Source organism: Camelus bactrianus, chromosome 2, assembly GCF_048773025.1.
Source record: "Camelus bactrianus isolate YW-2024 breed Bactrian camel chromosome 2, ASM4877302v1, whole genome shotgun sequence".
Lineage (NCBI taxonomy): Eukaryota > Metazoa > Chordata > Mammalia > Artiodactyla > Camelidae > Camelus > Camelus bactrianus.
In genome coordinates this window covers 18,471,553-18,495,950 of record NC_133540.1, presented here as the reverse complement: position 1 = coordinate 18,495,950, position 24,398 = coordinate 18,471,553, and the positions used below count along the sequence as shown (strand labels likewise).

General features: G+C 38.8%; 1 protein-coding gene across 2 annotated transcripts in view; it reads right to left on the bottom strand.

Moving 5' to 3' along the window:
- Positions 1–5,230: 5,230 nt before the first annotated feature.
- Positions 5,231–24,398, bottom strand: part of GLRB (glycine receptor beta) — a 72,359-nt gene continuing 53,191 nt past the window's right edge. For both annotated transcript variants that reach the window (XM_074376599.1, XM_010955486.3), the window contains exons 8-10: positions 21,093–21,245; positions 11,470–11,762; positions 5,231–8,459 (exon numbers count right to left, since the gene is read on the bottom strand). In XM_074376599.1, coding sequence (XP_074232700.1) covers positions 8,163–8,459; positions 11,470–11,762; positions 21,093–21,245 — 743 coding nt within the window. In that variant the 3' untranslated portion in view covers positions 5,231–8,162. The remainder of the gene's footprint in view (positions 8,460–11,469; positions 11,763–21,092; positions 21,246–24,398) is intronic.

Genomic DNA, 24,398 nt, shown 5'->3' with positions numbered 1-24,398 from the left:
GTGTTTCCTTCCCAAACCACTGGCAGGGAGGAAAGAGGAGTTGTTCCTGATGATAGAATGATGGGGCAGGGCAGGGACAGTCCATTTATAAGATGGGGCGAGCAAACCCAAGGTATACACAAGGAGGGGGGTTTTCAATGACTTGCATGTAAATAAATAAATGGAACAATCTGTTGAGAATAGGTTTTTCCCCCTACGGGCCATCTGGTTCCTGTCAATTAGCACACCCTTATTTTATTTGAGCTTTAAATAGGCATTCCCTCCAAGACCTCAAATGTAACCTTCATGTGAAACTATTCCAGAAAGACATAAAGTAGGTGCCTTGTAGGACTTCCCAGAGGGCAAAAATGTAGTGTGTCTTAGTTGCAAATAAAACACCAATTAATGGTAAGCACTATATGTATGTATATACACGCATATAGACGCATATATACCTATATTGACCTAAACCTATACACACACATACATACACATTCATATATTTTTTTTTTGCATTTAGATTATTATTTATTTTTCTTTCTTTTTTATTGAAGTATGATCAGTGTACAGCACTGGTGTACAGCATCATGGTTTGGTCATACATGAACACACATATATTCCTTTGCATGTTTTTTATTGTAGGTTACTTCAAGATCTGAATATAGTTCCTTGTGCTGTACAGTAGGTGCTTGTACAGTATTTTATATACAGTAGTGTGTATCTGCTGATCCCAAACTCTCAGTTTATCCCTTCCCACCTCTTTTCCCCCCTGGTAACCATAAATTTATTTTCTGTCTGTAAGTCTGTTTCTGTCTAATAAATAAGATCATTTGTGTCTTTTTTTTTAGATCACACATACACATATATAATGATATTTTAAAAATCTAATGTCTTCCCAGCATTATATTTATGTTGTGTGTTTAACAAATGTGTCTTCAGTAAATGGACAAATATTGTGGCTATAATATAAGATATATTGCCTTAAGGAACATTAAAGATGGCTTTATTACTTAGAGGTTGGCCTCATACATTTTTAATATGAATTCAGAATGTAACACATTATCATTTATACAGAATTGACTTAATCAGATATTTTGATTAATTGAGAATAACCATTATGTTCAGTAGTTGGATTATCAGCCTTCAAAGAATTAGAACACAATGAAATACGTCAACATGACAATTCTATTGAATGTAATTTAGTGTTCTTTCTACATTTCAGAAAGAATTGCTGAATCATGCACTTTTCCAGGATGATAATTTTGGGCATTAATCATCTATTAGTACTCTACACGCAGGAGCTGTAAGAGGTTGTACAGTACGTGAATTATTGCCACACACACGTGAGCGGATGAGGCTTGATTTATACAGCATGTTTAATCTAGCCAAGAAGTTCTTTTACCCATTCTTTCTTTTTAAATTCTGAAATCTCATTTTTTAAGTTCTCTTTTTATATGGATAAATGTAAAAGCAGACCTTTCACTATGTGGATTCTGCATTAGGGGCCTTGCATCACCCACAACCTAATTCTTAAATCACGGATCCTCCAAGTAAATATTCTAAGGGTACCTTGATACATTCCAAGTATACTTTAATACGCATTTTGTGGTTCCTGCTACTGCTCCTCTTCTTAAATTGTGTTATATTCAAGACTGATCTCCAACGATTATGGATGTCAGTGTATTTTTTTAGCCAAACACCCATTATGCTAATAAAAATTATTTGAAAAACCGAAACTGCTTTGGAAGTAGTTTTCTCGCGAGAGCTGACGCAGACATAGTAGCAGCCGTAGGAGGCAGAGATAATGATTGTGATTTATTGCGCACTTACTGTGTGCTGGGTACCTGCTGAGAGCCTTACAGTAAATGACACATTAAATCCTCATCATCATAATAGGAGGTTGTCATCATCACTCGTGTTTTCTGAATGGGGAAACTGAGGCTCAGGATGTTTTAAAAAACAATTGCCAAGATTTACACTCGTAAATAGAACGCTGGCTAGACAGCTCCTTCCAAGTCCTGGCCTGTAACCACTCTAAAAGACAGACTTAACATATTGCAGTCGATAATTCTTTTATAGTATTTTTACTCCCTCTTTAAAAATTGGGTAATTGAGAAAAAGACTCTTTGACAAGTTTTGCGGGGTTGTGTACGCACGGTAACCCACACGTGCTCCTTCCAGCCCAGAAGTCCTTCTCCCCTCGCCTGCCTCCCTCTGGATTCTCATACAGGACTGGCTCTTGACGTAGTGGAGACCCTTGGATCATTTCTGTGTGATGCATGTCCTATCTACCCCTTTAGGAAATTCCTCATTTTCATTTGGACACTTAAGTTACTTCGCTGGAAATTCGAACGCTCCCAAGATGCCAGTGGACTGATTGGAGACTCAAGCGATTTTTGCATGAAAGGGCTTTTGAGTACAACACAAATGAATAAAGCAGAGAAGAGCAGATGTGTTCAGAAAGAGGCTTTTTAATAGTCCGCGGTGAAATTTATCAGGCATTCCCTCTTAATGAGTTCTATGTCATATTCTCCCCATTAATACGTTAAAGATCATCTTTGCAGCTGACCAACCTGCAGATCGTTAGATTTATTTTTAAAATGTGTAAGTTTGTTAGTAAGGAGGGAGATCTGATGTTTCGGTGGTTTCTCAAATCTCCGTGGCATGAGGTCCTGGTCCTGGAAGAGAAGGACCAGAGTGTGTACTATTGTTAAGTGTCCTGTTCCTCCTGCTACATTTCCAGCTCCAATAAATGCTTAAAAGAACATCCCTTGAGAACATACAATAAACGTAGCTGAGCTTTCCAAAAGCTAAAATCATTTACCTCTTCCTCTTGTTTACCATTTTGCAAAATGAGGTTTCTGTTCCGTGTCAGCCGGGACAGAGGGTGAGGCAATGTTAATTGACTAATAAAACCTCTGTTTGATGAGGTAATTGGGGAAGGACCTGCCATTTGACTGCATTCTTGCTAAATCTTAGAGAGGTCTGACTCCTTCTGGTCACCTCCCTGTGATCATCTTAATGGAACAGCCACTGCCTCGGGCTGCAAATTGGGATTTACTGAAAATTGTTTCAAGGTATAGGATTAAGATCAGATGGGAGTTTCAGTTAAGAAACAAACACTAGGTGAAGTGTGTTACCTCATCAGCAAAGGAACATTTTTGCTTTGCTGTTCATTATCCTCTCAGCAATGTGAACTAGGAAATAAAATTCCAATAGCACCTTAATATTTTTTATTGCTCTGTTTCTGCACTTTACAATTCCTGATTTCTGTAACAGTTCATGTCTAGCTTCAAAATTCTAGGACCTCTAGAAAATTGGCCTTTTGTTTCTCTACATTTAAGTATTTCTTACTTATTTTTCTGTCTTTTCCTTTCAGACAAATGATTGATTTTTGTCCCTTCTCTTATGCTTTTTAATGATATGCAGTATGTATTCTGATTTGCACCAAGGTGGTTTGTCTAATCAGCATACTTTCTGTTCTTACACTCTTGACTTACCATTTAAGAGTCTATCCTTTCTTATGCATTTTATTCATCCTAACAATTTTTGGCTAACACAATACCTTTAACATATTAAGTACTCAGTAAGCATTTACTGTTTTACAATTTTTTTTTTTGTTCAGTATTTTATACTGAGAAGATTTTGAAAGAACTGTTTTGGGTGTGATCCTTGAGTGCGAGAAATTCAAAAATATTTACAGGAGTGAAAATGCAATTATTGTCTGGAATACAGAAATTCCAGCTGGAACAGAATTTATTAATTTTCTCCTTGCTTTTGCTGGTTAAGGACAAAATTAAATAATGCATATGTATATATATGTATGTATGTGTATATATATATGTAGAGAAAATATAAAATGTATTAAATGCAAAATATCAAGTTTATACGTATATATGTAGATATTGAAATTATAACCAACCCTGAGTATGGTATCCACATTATCCACTAATTTTAATCACAAGAAAATCTGTAAAGTATATTTGCCCAATTGACATGTCTAATGCTTTGAAGAACTCAACCTTAACCTCTTAAAAGTTTAAGACTAGCTTCATAAAAAAGGGTGGAGGGGTAGTTAGGGAATGCCAAATTAATGATATACTGTGTAAACATATGCATTTAATTAGAAAATATAGTTGGAATAAATCTGCTTTTCTAAAGCAAGGTAATAATATTCTAACAAGAAATCTTGATTAAAGGTTATAAAAAAGATTTCAAACTACTTGTCATCTTAGTCTTGGTACTTTAAAATTTTATGTCCAACTATTTGTGCAGACTGAAATTTCCCTTACTACAGATAATTGAGTTGTTTTTAGAGCAGCCGAGCTTGAACACTGCATATGTTTTTTGGGCTATATTAATTTCATTAGTCAATAGAGATGAAAACATAAGCCTGAAAAACACTTAATATTGAGTCAAAACGTATTAGTTAAAATAAATATTTAAAGACACAGCATCCAAGACCAGCCCACTTCAAAGAAATAATGAGACTTAAAATTAACCACTTACCCAAAAGGAAAGGTACCTGACCGAACTTAGAACTGCCATCACTGCTAAGTGTGATATACAAAGGTCAGCTTCAGTCTGATTGGAGTTTAAGATGCAGGCAGTGTGAGAAATGACTACAAAATAAGCTAAACATCTAACGAGGAGAATTTTATGTGTCAGAGAGAGGTGTTTTTTATAGTTCATTGGCAACACAAAGGTCTAAAAACGTTTGAGCAAAATACTGTGACCACAGCTTTATTTTAAAGAAATTAATGCCATGACAGGTAAATTAAAAATGTAATACTAGGGATTGGATCATGAACCAAAGGAAAAAAAAAAAGAAACAGTGAGACAATTGGCAAATTTGAATCAAGTCTCTAGATTATAGTATTTTGTCAATGTCAGTTTCCCCATCTGGGTACCTGGTACCAGGGTGGCTCTGAAAGGAGGTCTTGGTTTAGGAAACATACAGTGAAGTGTGTAAATATAAGGGAACATCATCGTATCTGCAACTTTAGTGTCTCATGCATGCACACACACACACGGTAGGAGGGAAAATAAAACACGTGTGATAAAATACTAATGTTTGGAGAAACTGGATGAATGGTGCACAAAAATTCTTTGTAATATTTTTGCACGTTTTTTAAGTCTGACACAATGTCAAAAAAGGTTTTAAAAAAGCAAAGTAATATGTCAACATACAACAGGTTATAGGAAGACCAGGCTGTGGGAGGATCATAAAAAGCTACCTTCGAGGCGTTTGGAAGGACATTTGGGAGAAACCACTGGAATTGAAAACATATACATATTTCAACTCAGCACCTCAAATTGTGGCATCTGCCTGACAGAAATAGCCACGTACGTGCACAAAAATATTTATTGCAATTAACTTATTTTGTAGTAGAAAGGAAAAACAATCAAAATTTCTGTTTAAAAAGAAGCGAAGCTCAGCCACCTTCTATATGCTATATAGAAGGATAGCCAAAGATAGGCTTATAAACATCCAGGATGTGCCCACATAGGAAGATCTCTGAAACATATTAAATGAAAAATAAACAAATTGTAAAACTATACATCCAGTAGATTCCCATTTACATTAAACCCCATTATGTTCAATTATGTTTCATATTTAAAAAGTAGACAGAGGCTGTAAATGTCCCGAGTGAGTCTGAATGTTCACAAGACCCTGGCGACCTCTGGGGACTGGGCGAGAGTTTGAAGAGAAGAGACTGTGATGGCAACGTGAAGTGCTTCCTCACTTTTAACACATTTGTTCGTTCTTTAATCCATCCAGGTATTCACGTATTACTTAGCAATTAAAAAAGGAACATCACAAAGCAAGTTGAAAAATAAGAGTTATAAAGGAGTGGGGTTGGGGACCACTGTCACAGTTGATGACTGGGAAAGGGACACGGATTTCGGGTGGCGTCCCCAGAAGGAGAGGAGGTGGCAGGTGTGAGAGAGAATCTCTATGACTGACCGTGTGGGAAAGGAAGGCAGATTTAACACAGGCGACGGGAACAGTGATGACTCTATCAGAAACGGAAAATGAAAGAAACAACCAAATTGTAAGGAGATCTTTCTTTTTTTTTTTAATTTTGGAAACAATGAATTTGAGATGCTGATATCCAGGTAAATATACTGCACGTTTCCTAGAAAGACATACTATTTGAAGTACACAGATCAGGACTACCCTGGGGTTAAGTAACTAGACTCTCGAGGTAACAATATGAAGCAACTGTTAGCAGACACCAACTGGACTTCATCATGGTCACCATGGAATGTTCCATTTGCAGCTATATATGCGCACTTAATCCTGGGACAGCCATTTGTATGTATTTGGGTATTAAAATTGATCTTAAGAGGCTACAATATCGTATTACAGAAAGTAATTAATTCACATTATTTTCAAGAAATAAATCCTCTATAATGAGACCTGCCTTCCATCTGGTACCTTTCCCGCTTCAACTCTGGTTCTAAAACAAACTCCCTGATATGAGTGAAATTTGAAAGAATAAAGAAAAGAGATTATGAGCAAATATAATGATTATAATACAAATTTTAAACGGTCGAAGTCTTATCCAAGACATTTCCTTTTTTCCTAACACAGTTCCATTAACATGTTTTGCCCTGGATCCTAGCAGGATTTTGAAACCCATCAAATATAGATTTGGGGGGAAATTTTAAAACTACTCAGATGGCTGAGATTTTGCAACTAGAGGGTGCTGAAGGACTGTGGAGATTAGATATGTTTCATTTTTTAAAGATTTAGCAATCAGTGATTTTGTAAAAAATTAGTCTTCAACAAAATAGCACTGAATTATACACAGCAATTGGCACAAACAATATTCAAACACATTTTATTATTGAATTGACCACACAAACTCTCAGCTGCAACAAAACTCTCCAAAGGATGTAAATATTCTCACTTGGCGTCATGTTTGTGTTAGGTGGATTACAGAGTCTTGCTATCAGCTATGGCGACCCGGGAGTGTCAGAGACCAGAAAGTATCTATTTTAAAGTTGGAACAAGATCAAAGCAAGGAAATCTAAGCAATCTAGACCTTTAGCAAGAAAGAAAATACAAGAAGAAGAGAGGCTTAACATAAAGTAATTACTTACTTAATCCTTGAATGTTCTGTAGCAAAATCAAAAGCTATTCAAATAAGAAAAAAAGAAATTCAGAAAAAAATTTAATTTTACTTTGAAATACGTAAGCATTTTAATAACATAAAGAAGTTAAAATCCTTTAATTACTATGAATTTTCCTTCCCAAACCCAAGTTACTTCTAGTAATGATTTTCCTCTTGGTTTCTTAACAGTGGTGTGAAATCACATACCCACTACTATATTCCGATTTAAAATATTTATGACTCTTTTTAAGGCACAATGATTTTGTATACTCTGTATCAACAAAATAAAATCCATGAAAATATATTTAGGTTTTAAAGTAGAATTTCTTTTATCAGAAATATTTAATCAATATATCTATCCTTTAGTTTTATTTTATCAGAGACCAGAATTCAGCATGAATTTAGGTGCATCTAGATTTCCTTTTGTTTCAAAAATGCTTACTGTGTTTTATTCCCTGGCATTTTGACAATACAGGCAGACTTTAAAATAAGCTGATTTTTTACAAATTAGTACATCTTTGATCTTTATTTCTCCACAGAGCTTGCATAATTATAGCTGATATATTTCTACTTATAAATTTAAATGATATGTAATATAATTCTGCTTTATCTGTGATAATACCATCTGAAATTATACAAGAATAAGATGGCTTTCTCTGCAAGTCACAAGGAGGGGAGTTTGCAACACGGACATTAGAATGGCGATCAGATCATGATAGGGTTCAGCGAGCACAGAATTACTATCAGAATTATTGGAAGTATCTGCAATTCACACTAACTGGAGAGAAACGTTTGGATTTTGGTTTATGTGGTACGCTTGTCCTTCATTGGTTCCTAAAGCGACACGTTTGCTTTACATAAATACATCATGATTAGAGCACAGACGTAATGAGATCATGCTGCCATTCCAAATAAAGGAGCCACGTTTCTATGACAACCGATGGCGTCCAAGATGCAGTGTATTGCTGTGAAGATGCAAACAATCGTCCGCAGGCTGGCCTTGATGGACGAGGCTGGTCACAATGCGATGGGCTCTTACTTTACATGAATGGAAAAGGTTTATCATAAATATATCGACCAGTAGATCACGTTGAAGAACAGGAAGCAGAAAGGAAACAGCGCTCTGGCATAAAGATCGATGCGCTTGGCGGCTGTCGGGATGACGGGTTTGGCGGGAGGCGGCTTCTTGGTGTTCTTGTCCTGAGATCGCCCGAGGCCGTTGTTGACTTCAATGGGCTTCCCGTAGCAGTCGTAATTGGACAGCTCGAAATCCCTCGGTAAGCTGCCCACGATGCTGAAGTCATTAGATCTCAGGTCAGACTTGGAGGTACACACCTTCTTGCATCTGGTCTCTCCAACCTGAGGATAAAAGTGAAAGACGGGGGTATTCAGAATTTTTCTATGTAGAAGACGTCTTCAAAAAGATACTTAAAAAAATCGGATGGCTTAATCAGTTGACTATGATCTCTTTTGGTTAAACAGAAATCATAGTCAACTGATTAAACCAGGAGGTGACCTGAACACGGAGGGCTCTAACGTGTTGTGTGCGTAACAAGGTTTATGTCGTGGAATAAACTTTCAGTAGGTTATTTTATGATAAGAGATCAAAGCACAAATCGCCAGTTATCTTAGGTACTCCCAGGCTCGTGAGAGTTCTCAGTTGAAAGAGTGAGCGATAAATAAAAACCCATCTTCAACCACAAACAGCACAGCTCATCTCAGTACAATATACGAATTACAGAAATCTTCTGGTACTTCTAATCTTTGACCTCCCCATGGATCCTACTTCCAAACCAGATGGTTTATAGAAGACTGAGGCATTTGTCACATCAGTGAGACAGTGTGTCCCTAAATCACACTCACAAATAAGAACTGAACATGGTCACCATTACCATGAACCAAAGATTCACTAGTGAAAGGCATTTCTCCCTTGTTGACTAAAGACGAATTACACAGAGACTCCAAACGCAGAGAATCCAAAGGAACTGTGTATATTTCAGCCGGATCATATGCTACAGATTATTTGGCTGAGAAACTCGGAATTATTAAATCTGACTCCATTCCCTATAATATACCAAATAATTATTTCACAATGAACTCTCCCTGGCAATCTGAAGAGATCTTGGAAAAGATGGAGGTATAGGCTGACCTATGGTTTAAGGGGCACCGACGTCAGGAAAGGCCACAGAAGGGTGAAACTGTGACCCAACTGCATAATATTCCACTGATCTCTCTCCTGACCTCTGGTGTTCACCTTGGGAATCTTCACTATTAATATCTCCTGTTTTTACCAAAAAAGGGAAACACATCATTGTACACGATTAGCACACAGTGGTTACTCCGGCCTTTGCCTTATTAGTAAGACGCATTGACTAGTTACACGAATTCTATTGTCATTGACTAGATGAGGGCTGGGTAAAGATTACGCTTAAGGTAAAAAGTAAAACTGATTCTTCCCCAGCAGTACGTCAGGTACCAGCAGGCTGTCCTTGACCTGAACAAACACTGAGGTATATTTTCTAGCCAAGAGCTGGACGGCAGCCTTCAGAAGTGGGGAGCAGAGAAACCAAGAGACACGGGGTGAAAAAACAAGTTAAAATGCATTTACACGTTCTCCCAGGGTTTTGATTTTATTAAAACCTCTTCTGTAAAGGTATTTGAAGACTGTTATCTTTGAAATGAGTTGTGTGTGTGTCCTGGTGGCGAGCGCCTATTACAGGAGTCACTTTTAATGATGGGACAGCTCTGAATGAGGGATAAAACTGGGTTCCCTACGGAGAAGCCCTCAGGCTCTTTAAACAGCTCCTCATTCCTTCCCTGGTTCGCTGCTCCCACCTTCTCCCGCTCAGCAGAGACTTCACACAAACACAACTTCCCTCTTCAGTTAATGCCCTCTGCACATAATTATCAAATCAAGTATGTACACAAGCGGAGAAAAGCGTTTACAGTATAAATACTGTTTTAAACAATTATACCATCACATCAAGAGGGATCAAATGAACTAGTTATCAACAAGACAGCACCCCCGCATAATACAGTCTTACAGCATTCTTGCTTCTATTAGTCTCCAATCTATAATTTCCCCATTTTTCCTCACATGAATATGTGTCTCTCATTTACTTTCATCATGTAAACGTGTCACTTCCGAAAATGACTGGTAGCAAAAACCGGGTAGTATGATAATGAAACCGTCAGGAATAAAAATTAATGATGCGGACAGAACTTCCCAAGGCTCCAGACCATAGCCGCTGAGATTAGCTTTGTGGTCCTTTTCGGTCTGAATCTGCACACGTTTAAAAGCCAATCACCGCACACAGTATTTCTTAACCGGAAGACGCAGGCATGGTTTCATACAGATAATCGCATCTTCCACAGATGATACAGATGTGTTCACAGGGAAATCTCCTTTATGTATTTTACCAAATTTAAATCAATCCTTATTTTAAAAATATATATCATTACTGTAAAGAAACAATTCTCTCATTCATGCTGCATGTACAGCAGCTTTGATGTTTTCTGTTTTGTTTTTTGTTTTTCTTTGGGGGGGGCGGAATTAGGTTTACGTACATATATATACAAATTAAATGGAGATACTGAGGACTGAACCCAGGACCTCGTGCATGCTAAGCTCATGCTTTACCACTGAGCTCTACCCTCCCCCCAGCTTTGATGTCTTAATTGATTCACATCCATAGACATAGTCTACCTTTTATTCGCAGCAACACCTTTGCTGTGAACACACCTGGCACATGCTTGGAGTTGGGAACACGATGTTATTAGCAACAGTAGGTCCTCAACTCTTTTTATTGAATAAAAAAAGAAATATATGAGTGAACAAGCAAACTACTGCCCAGTTCTTCAACTATTCACCCTGGGCTGGACAAATCCCAAACGTGGGCATAGCTCCCTATGGGCCAGGCATCCAATAAATCAGGAGCCTGCCTGCCCTGTGCTGTGTGAAGCCCTCCCTCTTGAGGGGAACAGGTGGGAGACTGAACCAAAAACATGGGCTCAGCCTTCCGGGCCCCCCAGCAGCGCCCTGGCCCCTTACTGGGCTTGTCAGATGCGAGACAGGAGCAAAGTCTTCCGGCAAGACCTCCACACTCTGTGGTGACCATCAGAGCAGAGGTGCGGCCTTAAACTCCATGCCGCGTCCTCCAGAAATTAGATCAGGTGTTGATTTCCTTTTTGTTAATTACTATGGGACCTAAGCTTTCTGCTCTCTTCCAGGAAGTCTGTTGCGCTCATTCCCTTTCCATCCGCGAGAGATAAACGAGTACCAATCCCACGACACCGGCACCCCGACACGATGCAGGCGGGGGGGGGGGGGGGGCGCGGAAATCGCTCCGCCGGCCGAGGTCGCGCTCACCTGCAGGGTGCTGATGTGAACGGGGGTGCCCGTACCGTTCACCGTGTTCTTCTTCGCCGCGGTGCCCCCCTTCCCATTCGCCTGCTCGGCCTTGGCAATTCTGGCCTTTTCTGCTTCAACGCGTTTAGGGTTGTTCAGCATCACCTGCACCACCGCGTACTCCACCAGGGACGCAAAGCCGAAGAGCAGGCAGGCGATGAGCCATACGTCCAGCGCCTTCACGTAGGACACCTTGGGGAGCTCGGCCGCCAGCGTGGTGCACTCGGAGGCCAAGCTGAGGACCGAGAAGATTCCTGCGGGGACACAAGCAGGAATTCAAGCTGCTTTTTTCACCCTCGTGAAATGCTGTGTCATCATTCGCTCTCGGATGAACGCCCTCTCCAGGAGCTCCCAATGTCCCTCGGGCCCCTTTAAAGCTCAAAGAGTAGAAGAAACCCCACGCACACACTTTCTATGTAAGGGTTACTGAATGTGGGTGGGGATGTTTGTAAACAGTGAACGTTTAAAAAATAAATAGAAATTTAAGCGAACCTGTAAACACACAATTTGGATCTTGTTTAAATACTACAGATGTCTAAAACCATTCCATTGTACCTCTGAGGAAGCCACAATGCTCTCTGATTGAACAGGTTATTTCACTTTTCAGCTTTATTACATACAGTTATAGAGCTCAATTTTACCCCCAAAACAACTAAATCAGAATAAGAATAGAACATATCTAGCAATTTTTTGGTAAGATTCAAAATTAAAAAAAAAAAAACAAAAAACAAAAAAACTAATAGAAAAGGCAAAGTTAAGAACATCTCTGATTATTTCAGGAAAACAAATGATTCCAGCTTTTCAAGGAAAGAATGCAATTCTGCTCTATGTAATATTAACCATATATGAGAGGCTAATAGTTATATATCAATTTAAGTCAAATAATTGTAAAATCTCGAAAGAGAGTTGCAATAACTCCTGTCCCTCTTTCTCTTCCTTCCCGCATGTGTTCAGAAGATGGGGTGTGGGCACAGGACCCATGGGCACAGAGAACCACGACACGCTGGGCCAGGACTCATGCCGGGTCCGGGGAGCCTCCCTCTCAGTCAAGTGGGAGCAGGTCTGCCTTGACTCTGGAGTCCATTTCACCAATGGGGCCACGTGCACGTTTTTACTCTTAGATGCGACCACTTCTGAGAATGAAAACGTTATCCTGGTAATGAAACATGGGCCTGGCATAATATAGAAGCACTATATTAGTATCAATTATCAGTGAGGATGTTGAAGAAATACACATTCCATCAGCTGCACCATTTCAGAGGCTGCTAAAAGGTGTGGAGTTTTTTTCTTAATTTTTAAATTTTTTTTATGGAAATGTAGTTGATTCATAGTGGTAGTTTCAGGTGTACAGCAAAGTGATTTGGTTACACACATACGTACATATATATTTTTTTCTTTTTAGGGAACTGTATCAATACCTTGTAATGACATATAATAGAAAAGAATCTGAGCAAATAGTATTTCTTTGCACAAATATTTTAGCATTATCTTCAGACAGCCTTCAAATAGGATTACTTTACTGTTAAATAACTTCACTGTGAAATTCTGCCTGAATTTTACTAAATTATAAACCAATAAAGAAATGCGAAACCCATCATTCATAAAAATGTGGATTTTTGTAATTTTAATATTGTGTTCTTACTAAATTATCCCCATTTAATGGAGCTCCCTCTCTAATAAATTCCAGGACTTCTTGGTATAATATTTTAAAAACATGTTTAAAATGTCTAGTCCTTATTTGTCAGAAATTTCCCTCCCTAGTGCAGAAATAAATCAAGTCTAGATTTCAAATCAGGGAATATGTAATAAAAGTGATACCAACTCTGATAAATAGATGTGGGGTCTACATCTTTTGAAAGTCAAAACTAACAAATAATATAGAGTATTAATAAATTAGTTACATAAAGAAGTTAACCTGAACGAAAACCTCTATAAACAAGTCAGGGTGAAAGATAAAGTCATTTAGCTCATCAATATGCAGCAAGAAGGTAACTGTATTCAATATCTTGTAGTACCAATAATGGAAAAAATATGAAATAGAATATATATATTTATATATATACATATAAAACAGAATCACTTTGCTGTACACTGGAAACTAACACAACCTTGTAAATCAATTATAATTCAATTAAAAAAAAGAATGCAGAAAGAATTTTATAGTGATGAAATGCTTACTTAAGGGAGCATTATTTACAGCAAACTCAAAGACTGACTACGGGATATCCAGAGATTTCTTGCCCAGCCGATCTTAGAGTAAACATCAGAAAAATAATTCCTTACTAGCATACACACTCACAATGTATTGACTGAAAGAGGAATACCAAAAACTAGAAAAAGGAAAGGAAGAAAAAGAGGGTGAAAAATGGAAAGAAAAAGAGAGGAAAGGTAGAGATAGTATTTGTAATCAACAAAATAGAACCAACAGAGTAAGTCAAGGAGAAACTGTGGATATAACAACTACTACCTAAACCCCAAATCACTTTTACCCCCTTGGGAGATGAACTACAGTATTCACCAAATTGGTACATATGGAGTTGTGATTAATAACATGAAAAGTCATTTAGAAATGCTGCTAAATTATATCAGCATGTTATCATTCTTCAACATTTTAATCAAATGATACTAAAAGGAAAACTACTATTACTATCAGACAGGAATCCAAAAATACTTTCATTTTTGAAAAAGATCCTTATGATCAAAAAGATCTTGAACCTACATGCACCCTAGTGTTCACAGCAGCACTATTTACAATAGCGAAGACATGGAAGCAACCTAAATGTCCATCAAGAGATGACTGGATAAAGAAGTTGTAGCGTATTTATATAATGGAATACTACTCAGCTATAAAAAAGAATAAAATAATGCCATTTGCAGCAACATGGATGGACCTGGAGATTGTCATACTAAGTGAAGTTAATCCAGAAGAGAAAGAAAAATACCATATGAGATCACTTATATGTGGAATCTAAAAAAAAAGGCACAAATGAACTTATTTACAAAATAGAAACAAGACTCACAGACATAGAAAACAAACTTATGGTTACCAGAGGGAACAGTAGGGGGAGGGATAAATTAGAAGTTTGGGATTAGCAGATACTAACTACTGTATATAAAATAGGTAAACAACAAGGACCTACTGTATAGCACAGGGAACTATATTCAATACCTTGTAATGGCCTATAATGGAAAAGAATATGAAAATGAATATATATATGTATAACTGAATCACTGTGCTGTACACCAGAAATAACACATTGTAAATCGACAATACTTCAATTAAAAAAATTTAAATGAAAAAAAATCCCATTTCTTTAAAAAAAAAAAATCTTGAACCACTGCTCCAGATGGTAAGAAAAGATCAGAGTAAGAAAGGTATTATGTGTGGCCTCTAGAGGTCTGGACAGTGACCTGAATTATTCATCTTATTTTCATTTATAATTTAAAAGTGTTTGTTTTAAAAAAAAATCCCTTTTAGCAGCACTTAAAGTATTTTATGTAACAGGAAAAGGGTGGTTAGAGTGAAGTTTACTTAGGGTAAAAAGTATCAAAAGTTACTTCCATACATAAAGAAATAGCTGAAGTCAGAGTCTATGGAAAATTCATAGATGAAGCTCTGATGTTTGTTAACAATGGAAAAAAATCAATCAAAAAAAAAGATGGGAAGGAAAACAAAACTAGAACACAAAACTAATATTTTAGAAAGCAAAATGAGTCCAGGGTAAATGATACAGGTTTTTCTCCTAAGTTTTAGAAAATAAAAATTATGGGCATAATCCGAAGAGACTGGCAAATTGATTTGCATAATCTTCTGGAACAATGTAGGGGGAAAAAAGTAGAAAAAAGGAAAGATATTTTGGGTCAAAAGAGTTGTATCCACTGAATATCCTGAAATTTAATCTAAGTCAGTAATATGATTTTTTTAGGTAAAATTATAAATATGTATGTGTCTAGTAACAGAGCTTCAAAATACCTAAAGCATAATTCCATAATCCAAGTTGGACATTTTAACACTCTCTGATCAATAACTATAAACCAGACAAAAGACTTAAAAGATTTCAACAGGACTGTCAATCAACTTGACTCCACTAATATTTAAACATTACACCCCACAAAGCCTGATACACATTTCAAGGGGACACGGTATGGTTGCCAGGAGGCATGTGCTGGGCTGGGCCATTCAAAATGTCTCAGTAAATATAAAGGGACTGAAATCATAGAGTATGTTCCCTGACAAAATTTTAAAAAAACATATTCAAGTACTTAAGAAAACCCTAAATATTTGGAAACCTAACTACACATATCTAAAGAATGCATGGACCAAAGAAGAAATCACAAGGGAAATGAGAAAATATTTCTTAATGGAAAAAGATGAAAATACACTATATCAAAATGTGTGCACTGCAGCTAAAGCAGGACTTACAAGGGAAATTTGTAATTTAAATGCTCACAGTAGAAAAGAAGAAAGACCTAAAATTAACTACATAAGTTTCACTTTAAATACCAAAAAGATATCAAATAATACCCAAACTAAGAAAAAAAAAAAAAAAAGAATAAAGAGCTAAAAGTCAGTGAAAAAAATAGAGAAAACGAATGAAATCAAGCTGATGTTTTGAAAATACAGAGAAAATGGGTAAGTCTTTAGCTAGAGTGTTCAGAAAAATTCACAATTTAACAATATCACAAATATGTAGGAATGATCACTACAGTGAGACATTAAAAGGAAGAGCAAATATTATGAGCAATTTTGTGCTAATAATTTTCCCAACTTATCTAACATCTAGAAATCAATCAACCCTCCTCAGTCTTACTAAGAGATCTACAAAAATCTAGAGCTGCTATTATACCCATCAGTGAATGTTTCAATTAGAATCAGGAATAAGCATCTCTTACAATTCTACTCAACACTGAACTTGAGGTCCCAGCCACTACATTAAGTCAAAAAACTTAGGTGTTGGGGAGCACGTGAAACAAGTGGTAGGAATGCAAAATGGCACCATTATTCTGATAGAACCATGGTAGCATTTTATAGAAGTAAAATACATTTTGCCATAAAATCCAGAAATCTCATTCCTAGGTATTTACCCAAGAGTAATGAAAACGTATGTCCACACGGAGACTTGTACAATTATTCACAGCAACGTTTATAATACAGCCAAACTGAAAACAACCCAAATCTCCAACAATTGTTTAAAGCGAAAACAAGCTGGTGTATCCATACTAGGACACAGTACTCAGTAATGAGACAGCACCAAATATTAACACAAGCAACGACATGGATAAGTCTCCAAAGCGTAAATACGTCCCTATCCTCTAGTTTTCTCTTTATGAGCGTGGCGAGACGTAAACATGCCAACGTGTTGACCGATCTCATTCTACATTTATGATCACTGACCTAAAGAAGTCCATGACCCTACAGGGCAGTCAGAGTGTATTTCCTGGTCCATGCACCACTTTTCCTCTCTCTCCAAACCACAACACTCTACCCTATCACACCTGCAACTCATGACCTTGCTTCCTGTTTCATTAAGAAAGCAAAATCAATTACAAGCCCCCACCCCGACATCTATCCACTGCTCTCTGTATGTGCCCGCATGCTCTGACTTCTGTCCTGATGCTACAGACCAGGGGTCAGTCAACTCGATGCACAGGGCAAGTCAGACCTAGCACTGATTTTTATAAATAAAGTTTTGCTGGGTCACGGCCACATCTATTCAGTATGTCTTGTCCAAGGCTGCTTTAGTGCTACAAAAGCAGATTTAGGGATTTCAACATAAACCTAAATATTGATTACCCTGTGTGTGACAGAAAGCATTTGCTGACCACTGGAACAAATCACACTGTTCTAAATAGAGAACCAAAAATAAACATGTCATGATTGTGTCCGCCTTACAAAACAAAAGGAAGATGCGAATGCAATAATCGTGGGAGAACTTAACACCCCACTGACATCACTGGACAGGTCTTCCAGACAGAAAAATCAATAAGGCAACCGAGACCCTAAGTGACACAATGGAACAGTCAGACTCAGCTCCCATTCCCACCCAGCTATTTCTCCATCCTCCTTTCCTCTTCACAGTTAATGATCTCCAAGGAGTTGCATTCTGACTCTAGCTCTTCCTCACCTGTTCTTTCTGGAAGTCACTCCCACCAGGCTTTCCTCTGCTCCTTACTCCGGGGACCTGTCCTTGTCCTGGACACCAGTGCCTCTCCAGGCTGTTGGGTCCAATGGGAATTTTCAGCCTACAGGTAGTTGGCTGATCACTCTCCTCACCTGGAAACACTTCCTCCACTTGGTAGAATCCCAGGAGACCACAGCACCCTGGTCGTTCTGTTCCTCAGTTCCCCAACTTCAGCCCTGAGACTCCTCTGTCTCCACTCCAGGATTACTGCATTAAATACCATCTATTCCTGACAAAGCTGAGTTCTGACCTCCAATCCGACTTCTCCGGGACACCCCAGACTTGAACATCCAACTGCCATCCGACATCCTCAGACACTGCAAAGTCAGTGTGTCCGGAACCGAGCTCCTGGCCTTCCACCTCCTCAAAGCTACCTGACCCGCAGCTCTTCTCGCCTCAGGCACTGGGAATTCCATCTTGCCAGTCTCTCTCAGCCCGAAACACCTTGAAGTCATCTTGGATTCTACTTCTTAAATCCCACACACAACACATCTTCACCTCTCTTCATCTCTACTGTATCCACCATCTAAGATTGATGAGCACATCCACCACCACCCCCGGCCCGGACCACATTGATGTCGGGTCTCTTCACCGTTTCCCCAGCTTCCACCTGTGCCCCTTTCAGTCTGTTCTAAACAAAGCAGTAAAGATAACCAGTTAAAATTTAAACCAGCTATTCAATATCTTGTAGTCACCTATAATGAAAAAGAACATGAAAAGGAATGTATGTATGTCTATGTAGGACTGAGACATGATGCTGTGCACCAGAAATTGACACAACATTGCAAATCGACAATACTTCAATTTAAAAAATACGATGCAAAGGCAAAAAACATTAAAGTCAGTTAATGCTCAGAAGCCCTCGGGGGCTTCACGTGTCACTCGGAATAAAAGCCAAAGCCACCAGAGTTCCTCGGGGAATGCCGCTCGGCCCACCCCTCACCTTGTTGTTTTTCTGTCCTTGTCTCTGAATCTCCCTTTCTCTTACTCTGTTCCAGCCACACTGCACTGCCTGGTGCTCCCCAAAGTCCCCAGGCAGCTTCTGCCTCGAGAATGCTGCCCTGATGGTCGTGGCCCAGGACCCCCCTTTCCCCGAGACCCACAGTGATGCATTTCTTCACCTCCTCCACGTCTCCATCCAGGATCACTTCCTCCTGGCGACTCCTGGCCAGCAGGCTGCTGCCCTCAACTTTCATCCCTGTATCACCATCTTATATATTACATGTTGCACTTCTTTGGTGTCTGTTTCTTCCCAAGAAAGGATAAACTTGTTGAGGCTGAGTTTTTGTCTTTTTTAAATCTATTTTGTTAGCTATTCATGAGCTATTTACTCTTTAAGGTAGCCCCATCTTTTCACATGGTACTAGCGCGCAGTCAGCGCACAATAAATATTTCTTGAATGGATCAAAATGGGTAGAGATGTTGTGCACACTGTAAAGTCATCTGTAAGTGAGGCAGAGTATTAGCTCCTGAGTGTGCCACGTGGGCTGTGCACCCATTTTTTCAGTCCTCCAGAAAGCCCCCAGGGACTTTCCCACCCCTGTCGGCATGTCCTCATAGTATGTTCACAGGGACGGGATCTGTCGCCCAGGTGGGCACAGCCAGCAGGCACAGAGCTGGAATTCAAACCCGGGTTGACTCTAGAGACTGACTTTTGACCACCAAGCACCTCTCCATTGGCAAGTCTGCGTGGTGCTGAGTGGCAGCTCAGGGACTTCACATCCCAAGTCCTGCAACAGAAGAGGATTTACAGACACTGTCCTTCAAGAAGATGCCAGGGGCTGGGATGTCTCCAAAGCACCCTTAGAGGCCTCTAACTTTAATTTATGTCACTACCAGGGAGTAAGATATTCCTAATAAACACAATTTAACAATTTGAGGGAAATGCATGATATTTTTGACAAGCGTAAGTGAGAACTTAAATCTACTTTTGAGAGTGTTTCATTCTCAGTATAATTACTACATAGTTAATTCTCATTCCCTGAGGGATTAATTTATCAACTGTAATTATCTTCATCACAGATACCTAACCCTTAGGATGAAATTACCCCCATTTTTTGCTTATTAAGATATAGATTCGATCTTTGTGGGTTTTTATTAATAAACCGCCAACATTCTTATTCAGATAAAACTGTCACTGTCACTGGATTTTTCCTTGCTTTCTGCTCTTTAAAATCTGTATTTCATTTAATTCCTCCAGTAAGTCAGGAGGGAGATTTGCACAAGGCCTTTATGATAATAGAAAAATAAATAAAAAATAAAATTCTGCAACTAACCAGACACCGAGAGGTCAGACATTTCACAGTCTGACCCATGTAAGTTCCAGGTGATATTCACAGAACAGACACACACACACACAAATGAATGACAAGTTTTCAGACACTCCAAGCAATCAAAGTTTGTTGTTACAATGTCCTTATTTTGAAGTTTACTCACTTTACCCATAAGAAAGGCTCCTGATTCTTTCCCTAACCAAAGACTATTTAACCTCTATCCGCACACAATTGTTAAGTCTGGCTAATGGTGTTTTTATGTCACAGAATCTTAAAAATAACAAACTGGAGAGCACAGATAACCAGCCCCTACTCCCTCCAGCCTCTCCTCACGGTAGAGCACACAATAACTGATGTTTAGGAAAATGGTGCTAAGTCATTTTTCAAAAGATAAATTGTGCTACATATTCCCTGGTGACGAGTATGAGAGCGTATATAATACTACTGAGAAAGATTTCTATCCGAACAGCCATTTGTCCTTAAGCATGGCACTGATGGGGATTTCAGACTTCAGTTATCTGCAAAAATCACTTATTACTAATTATTTCCTGAGAATCAAAGTAGGATGCAAGAGCTGCTCAAAATCCCCCAAGGACAAAGAAAGAAAAAAACTTAAGTTTCATTACAGAATACACAAATATGGAGAGGGTCTAGTTCAATGGCAAGTGCTGAAGGAAGTCTGCGAAAGAAAAAAAGAGAGAGGGAGGAAGGAAGGGAGGGAGGAAGGAAGGGAGGGAGGAAGAAAGGAAGGAAGGAAGAAAGGAAGAAGGAAGGAAGGAAGGAAGGAAGAAAGAAAGAAGAAAGAGAGAGAGAGAGGGAGGGAGGGAGGGAGGGAGGGAGGAAGGAAGGAAGGAAGGAAGGAAGGAAGGAAGGAAGGAAGGAAGAAAGAAAGAAAGAAAGAAAGAAAGAAAGAAAGAAAGAAAGAAAGAAAAAGAAAGAAAGAAAGAAAGAAAGAAAGAAAGAAAGAAAGAAAGAAAGAAAGAAAGAAAGAAAGAAAGAAAGAAAGAAAGAAAGAAAGAAAGAAAGAAAGAAAAGGGTTGCCATCAATTCCAAACTCACTGTCTGGAAATGACTGAGTCTGTGTCAAAGCTGCGCGGTCACTTCAGAGAGAGCGGCTGGACCACCTTACCCAGGGGCACCCTGGCGGCGCTGGCATCGGGGTTGATCCAGAAGGACAGCCAGGACAGGACCACGATCAGCAGGGTCGGGGCATAGACGCCCATCATGTAGAAGCCCACCTGCCTCCGCAGGGTGAAGATGACCTCCACGCACGTGTAGTACCCTGCCGGACAGACAGACGCGGGACAGAGTGAGGCTCTCACCACCTGCCAGGAACTGACAAGCCCTTCTGCTCCGGACACCTTCACAGAGTCAACGCCTCCAGAAGCAGGTTTTCTGTAAGTGTGTATAACCATCGGGTCTAAATGGATGGCATGAGGGCCATCACCTGACCTTTGGCAACTTCATCACGACACTGAGAAACGGCCATCACCTGCTGCTCTGAGATGTCCTGTCATGGGTCTTAGGTCTTAGTGCAGAGAATCTGCAGTGGACTTAAACTTCATACCCACAGCGACTCTCAGAGCAAATGACCTACAGGAGCAGTGTCCCAGGTCCCAATGGCCTGGGAGCAGTAAAGTCAAGCAGAGCATGTCTTAAAGGAAACACGCCTGGACTAGTGGTTGTCAGTACAATTTCCAGCCACGTGGACCACTTCTTATCTGGAATGGCTGGCCACCTACAGTAACTCATCTGCATCTTTACGCCTGAAAAATTAACAGTATTGGAGGTAAACACGAACAAAAATAAGAAGTGAGTGTTCCCTGTCTCTTCAGATAAAAGTTTACCAAGGGCAAATCATCTGACAAGCCCCCACTCCAGGACCCCGAATGTCCTCTCATTCAGGGAAAGGGCTTCACCTCCAAAAACAGAGACTTACGGCAGACCCTGGTTTACAGCATAATTCTAGAGCTGCCTGACATCAGCTAGTCCCCCAGATTAATCATAAATTACACGCAGCCTCATCAGAGCCTTTGTTGGCTGCAGAAAGAAAATAAAGGACACAAATGTTCTCCCAACCCTGGAATAGAAGAGATGTTTCGAGGTGTTTGAGCCGATTTTTTAAATGTTTGATTTTGATAAGAATGCCATTTACCATTCAACAAGAGGAAAGTTATGCATGCATACCAGAAAGTTAAAATATCTCCAGTTGTGTTCAGCGTAAACCATACATAACTATTTTAAAATACTGAAACAAATAAATGAAGGAACAGTGGGTAAACAAAATAATCATGGGGGGAAAGGACAATATTACTTTTTACTATACTTTAGTTTAAAAAGTAGTATTTATCTATTTTTCCTAATTGGGAAGAATTCTTTACTTCTGTTTACTTCTGATGCTAGAATAATCTTCATTATTTATGCATTAATAATATCTAAAGCAGTACTTGCACACAATGAGGTCTTAATAAATGTTGAAAAAGCAGCTATTTCTGTCTCTTTATCAGATCACTTAGATATCTATCCTTTTTCCAACGAATTATAATCATCAATACCTCTCAGAGATTAGAAAGATATTACGCCTAAAATGTAACAAAAATAGAGTTCAATTGAACTGAAGTAAATTCTAATTATGTCAAATGTTTCCATTTTGTATCAAAACACAAGCAAGGCAGAGCATTTGTCTTTTTTAAATTTTGATTTCATTACTAGGCAGTTCCCTCCAATCATGCTCAGCTTTTAAAAAGCTATAAAAGGCAAAATGATGAAACGCTCCCGGTCCCTTTTCAGCGCCCCTCCTCTCAGCTTAACTTCCTGTCTGGAAAAACAAGAACATATGCTTCTAACTAACAACCATGGGCAAAATGTCCAAAATCGAATCTTTCATAAGCCCATTACTGCCATGAAGGAGGCTGAAGGTGTTCCTACGAGCGGTGAGGTACCTGGCTATGTAAGAGCATCACTTGCGCAGGTAAATTTTACGTTCACTCAGCGCATGCCGAACAGGGAAGGGCTCACAGGACTTACTGTGCATTTGGGGGCCTAAGTCGTCATAAATATGACAACAGTTTGCTATGAAGCTGCTCACTTTAATGCAGATTTTGACACCCCATCCCCCCAGGCTTAAATGACAGCTTGGGTACCAAGAGTCCTTCATCCAAACCACATTTCTAAGTCCCTTCCCCAAGGCATCTGCAGGGGAACTTGCAAGACTTGGATGCATTTGGCAGTAAAAATACATGCTTGGATATCACCGCGATCTGCTCCGTAAACTTTTATGAGAAACATTTCTTGATCCTTTTTGATCCCTTCCTGGTACTGTTACATTTATGAGAGGCAGGTGGGCCGCTAATTGATACGAATGTTCATCGGCAAATTCAATTTACTTTCTATTTCCTGCGGGGGTGGATTTGATCGCTATTCACTCAGGCTTCCAATTTAAGTATTTCTCCCATACTTGTTTACCCATATAGTTCTCCACCTGTGTAGTTATTGTAATTACAAAAAACATAATTCTTAATAAACTTCAAGCCAAAGCATTATTTCTGATAATTTTGTCCAAATTAAAGAAAATATGGGCCATCATTTTATATGTCACTCTCTGTATCTTTTCCACTAGTCTACATTGTGGAGCAGTCCATATATTTTGAATGTTTTATTCTCCTAAATACATTTCTAAGTACTATCCAAACATTAAAATGTTTTGCTGGTATCTCTTTCATGATTCATATAAATGCGGATAAAGTGTGTTTACTGAAACACAGTGTCAATTACTATTACGTTAGCCGTGAGTTTTTTGTTGCTGTTATTTTCTGTAGCTAATGAGGTATCAGTGACTTATTTATGATAACTCAAAAAATACCATAAAAAATCTATGAAAGATTTACTTATCATAAATCTTGGGCAATTTCCCAAATATTCTCTACCACAGCACACCTTTTTTTCTTCTTTCTTTTTTTTTCACAGCACACTTTCTTAATTCCTTCTTTGAACTAAATTACATTAATATTTATATTATATATATTATGTTTACTTTATTTGCTTACTATGTTTGGATCTATAAAAGAGCAGAGATTTGTCCTTTATTCACTACTGAGTCTCCTGATGGAGACTTTTAAGCACAAGGCTTAAAGGTGAAGAAATTAACACCTACGCCCCCTATGCCCCAGATTTCCAATGCTATTATGTAATTTTAAGTTATATAAAGTGAGAAATAAAATGACTAGTTTTATTGTCATCTCTAGATGAAGTCTAAAACTTCAGTAAAGGCTATTTCAAATTTCTCAAAACAATTTAGAGACTCTTCGTTTTGAAATGGTAAGTGTATAGACTGATGTGGGAACTGACGTTTCCAAGCGTGACAGGCCTGGACACAGGCAGGGAGGACACGTCAGACTCACGGTCCCAGCACAGCGCTTATGTAACAGCACGCCGT